Below are 3653 nucleotides of genomic sequence, written 5' to 3'. Positions count from 1 at the left end.
ACGTGCAAGTAGCTGAGCACTCCACAGAGACGTGTACCTTTAACATAATTCTCGGGGAGATTCAGCGTGACACAGAGTGTGACAAGGCTGGCTCTTTGAAGTACAGGTACAACAGAAACAGGAAGAAAGAATGAGAGAAAGTTGTGGTGAAAGAGTACAGCGGAGTTCGCCACCATCCCCTGCCGGAGCCTCGTGGAGCTTTAGGTGTTTTCGCTCAATAAACACTCACAACGCCCGGTCTGGGAATCGAAACCGCGATCCTATGACCGCGAGTCCGCTGCCCTAACCACTGGGCCATTGGCCTGCACGTTATTTCAGCTAGCGAAAGACCAACGTCACTGAATCTCAAGCACTTACGTTCATGCTACATCGCTCAACCGAGACGTTTGACACGGGGGATGCTGCATTGGTCCGGCAAAGTCGCTCGACCGGATGACGGTGGTGATGGTAATGATGATATCCCTTGGGAGAGTATAAAGTGATGTGATGGAGTGAGTATTGAACGATTGTCTCTTATCTTAAACTTCGAGGAACTTAAAAAGAAAATGCCTAATGAGTTCATGGTATGGGATAGCACAATCGGTGCGTCGAAAAAATATACCTGGTTCACTTTTCAGAGTCACCTTACGAGGTCGATAGAATAAATACCCAACAAAGTACCGCAATTGATATAATTGACTAAAATTGCTAAAGACAGGGCCCCAGTATGGCCGCAGTCCAATGATTAAAATCAAAGAATAAAAATATATAAGAAAGGACCCACCATATTTTGGTTCCCTTTTATCATTAATCCTTTTTTTATTTCAGTCATTTGACTGTGGCCATACTGGAGCATCACCTTCAAGGGTTTTAGCCGAACAAATCAACCCTAGTATTTTATAAAAATCTGGTACTTATAAAATCGGCCCCTTTTGCTGATCTGCTAAGGCGGTGTGTGTATGTGTGTGTGAGGGGTAAACATGAACACACTCACACACATGCGTACGTGCATACATACACACACGTGTATATATTCATATGATGGTCTCCCGCAGTGTTTCCGTCTAATAAACTCATTCGTAAGGCATTGCAGGGCATCGCGGTCAAGTTTATGACAGGTATACTTCTGCAAGGGCTGGGGATTTCTTTGATCATGAGGTTTTTCGATCAGAGTTGACCTAGGGTTAAATACACCCCCACACTACCAGTAACAACAACAACAACAACCGGTGACTATTTGCTGAAACTTACCTCTGAAAACATTTGTAAGATGACAGTTTCATTGCCGGCTTCATAAGGCCAAGGAAGATAATGCTGAAGTACGGAACCTATTAAAGCAAAAATTGGAGCGATATAATAAATAAGTATCGATAGTTCGATAAGTCCGAGTTAATTCTGCATTAGCACAATGATTACATATCCAGGCAACACTCAAATGAAAATAAGAACCCCCCCCCCAAAAAAAAAAGATAATGAAGTACATATAAAACCACAAAGAAATTGAAGAAAAGTATAAAGTCAATGTATTTACACAATGAAAGAAATAAAGGGAAAACAATGTTTCGGACAGTGGTCCTTTATCAACTGAGAAGGAAGGGGGAAGATGGAAGGAATAAACAACAACCCGAAACTGGTGTCATATCAGAGTTGAAGCATATTTGAATGGAAGACGTAAAGGTGAATAGGACAGAGTCGGTGTTCTAAAGCAGAGAAGAGTGAGCGCTCGATAAGAGATAAAGAGCCTAATAAGAGTGGGGGAAGTATGGTTAAGTTTGAATTACGTGTAAATGTGTATGTGTATGTGATAGTGGAAATAAATGCGTAGCGGCATGAATAATGTGAGATAGTATTTGCATTGTAAGTGTCTAAACAAGGATATATATGTATATATATATATATATATATATATATATATATATATATATATATATATATATATCATGCACGAGGTATGAGTGTTGTTAGTTCGTGGTTCGGCTGCGGTTTTTAGGCGCAAGAGAATATATTCTCTATGTGCCTGGTGTAAAAAAAAAAAAAACATCTGAAAGTAAGTCACAGTCAAGTGAGACAACTCACATAGGTCCCTTCTTGGAGCAACAGACATCGATGATTCGTCATCGTTTTTGACTTATCAATGCCGCATATCAAACAAGGCCCGCTGCAAGCCATATCGCCGACTATGACTATATGCTAAATGGCTTAAACACCATCTGCTGGCATGTCCCGACGCTTCCTGCCACAGAAAACTTCAAATATGAATTAGAAGCAGCCGGAGGTATATAAACAAAATCGAACACACATGCCGTGTGCGTTCAATTTTGTTCAATGCACTTCATTCTACTCTGCAGGTAAAAACGAGTCATCGTGCGACATACCGGTGTTCCGGCCAGGGAGGAATATACACACCAGGGAAACTTGGAAAGCGGCCCGATGCTACTTACAGAGTGATGTGGACTAACTAACCAAGATCAATAAAAGAAGTTGTTATTTGTTCCTTCTCGAGCCATGCCTGACTCATAAGAGCCGGTTCCCCGGTTTCATTGGCGTATAAGTTCCCCATCTGGACGGGACACCGGTCCGTCACAGGTGAGCTGCTAGATGCAGGAGGAAAGAGGGAGAGAAAGTTGTGGTGAAAGGGTCAGCAGAAGTTCGCCATTACCTTCTGCTAGAGCTTAGGTGTTTCGCTCATAAATACACACATCGCCCGGTCTGTGATTCGAACCCGCGATCCCTCGACCGCGAGTCCGCTAGGCTATGTGCCGCCACAATAAAAAAAAAAGTGCCAGTGAAAAATACTATAGATTGGTAGAACTGTAAGAATGTCGAATCGGATGCCTTGTAGTAGTTGTTTCTGCTTCTTGAGTTGTGAGTTCAAAACTCGTCACCCGGTTTACACGTCATCACTTGGCGGCAACCCCCACCACCACCAAGTATTGCAGACTTCCAGTTTGTGTTTACTCCCTTCATAACTCTCCCTAGTTTTAAAGGGCGTCCAAAGGGTCATGGGTATTGTCTTTATGGCTGTGTGGTGAGAAGCTTGCTTCCCAACCACATGGTTCCAGGTTCAAATCCCACTGCGTGGAACCTTAGGGAAGTAGCTTCTATTATAGCCTCGGGCTGATCAAAGCCATGTGAGTGACGGAAACTAAAAGAAGCCCTTCGTATATGTGAATGTATATCTATCTATCTATCTATCTATCTATCTATCTATCTATCTATCTATCTATCTATGTGTCTGTGTGTCTGTGTGTCTGTCTGTGTGTGTGTCTGTCTGTCTGTCTGTGTACATATACAGATATGTATGTTTGTATATGTGTATGCACAAGAGGCACAATGTGTGTGAGAGAGAGAGAGAGAGAGAGAGAGAGAAAGGGAGATGAAAGAAAGAGAGAGTACGTGTGTGTATGTATGTGCGTTTGTGTGTGTGCAGGTATGTGTGCGAGAGAGAGAGAGAGAGAGAGAGAGAGAGAGAGAGAGAAAGAAAGAGATAAATTGATTGAGTTAGATAGATAGATGAATAGAGAGAGGGAGAGAGAGAAAGAGAAGAGGGAAAAGTAAACGAAAGGAAACCCTTGGATATCTCTGACTTATATGATGCCAAAACAAAAGCAAACACACACACATCACACACACACACACACACACACACACACACACACACACACACACACACA

At 42.5% G+C, this 3653-nt stretch overlaps 1 protein-coding gene across 1 annotated transcript in view; it reads right to left on the bottom strand.

Annotated features, from left to right (window-relative positions):
* Positions 1-3653, bottom strand: part of LOC106874952 (cholinesterase) — a 20412-nt gene that overhangs the window by 8661 nt on the left and 8098 nt on the right. The window contains exon 4 of the mRNA XM_014922878.2: positions 1231-1307. Coding sequence (XP_014778364.2) covers positions 1231-1307 — 77 coding nt within the window. The remainder of the gene's footprint in view (positions 1-1230; positions 1308-3653) is intronic.

Source organism: Octopus bimaculoides, chromosome 8, assembly GCF_001194135.2.
Source record: "Octopus bimaculoides isolate UCB-OBI-ISO-001 chromosome 8, ASM119413v2, whole genome shotgun sequence".
Classification (NCBI taxonomy): Eukaryota; Metazoa; Mollusca; class Cephalopoda; order Octopoda; family Octopodidae; genus Octopus; species Octopus bimaculoides.
Note: the sequence above shows the minus strand (reverse complement) of the source record. Positions and strands in the feature narration are given on the sequence as shown.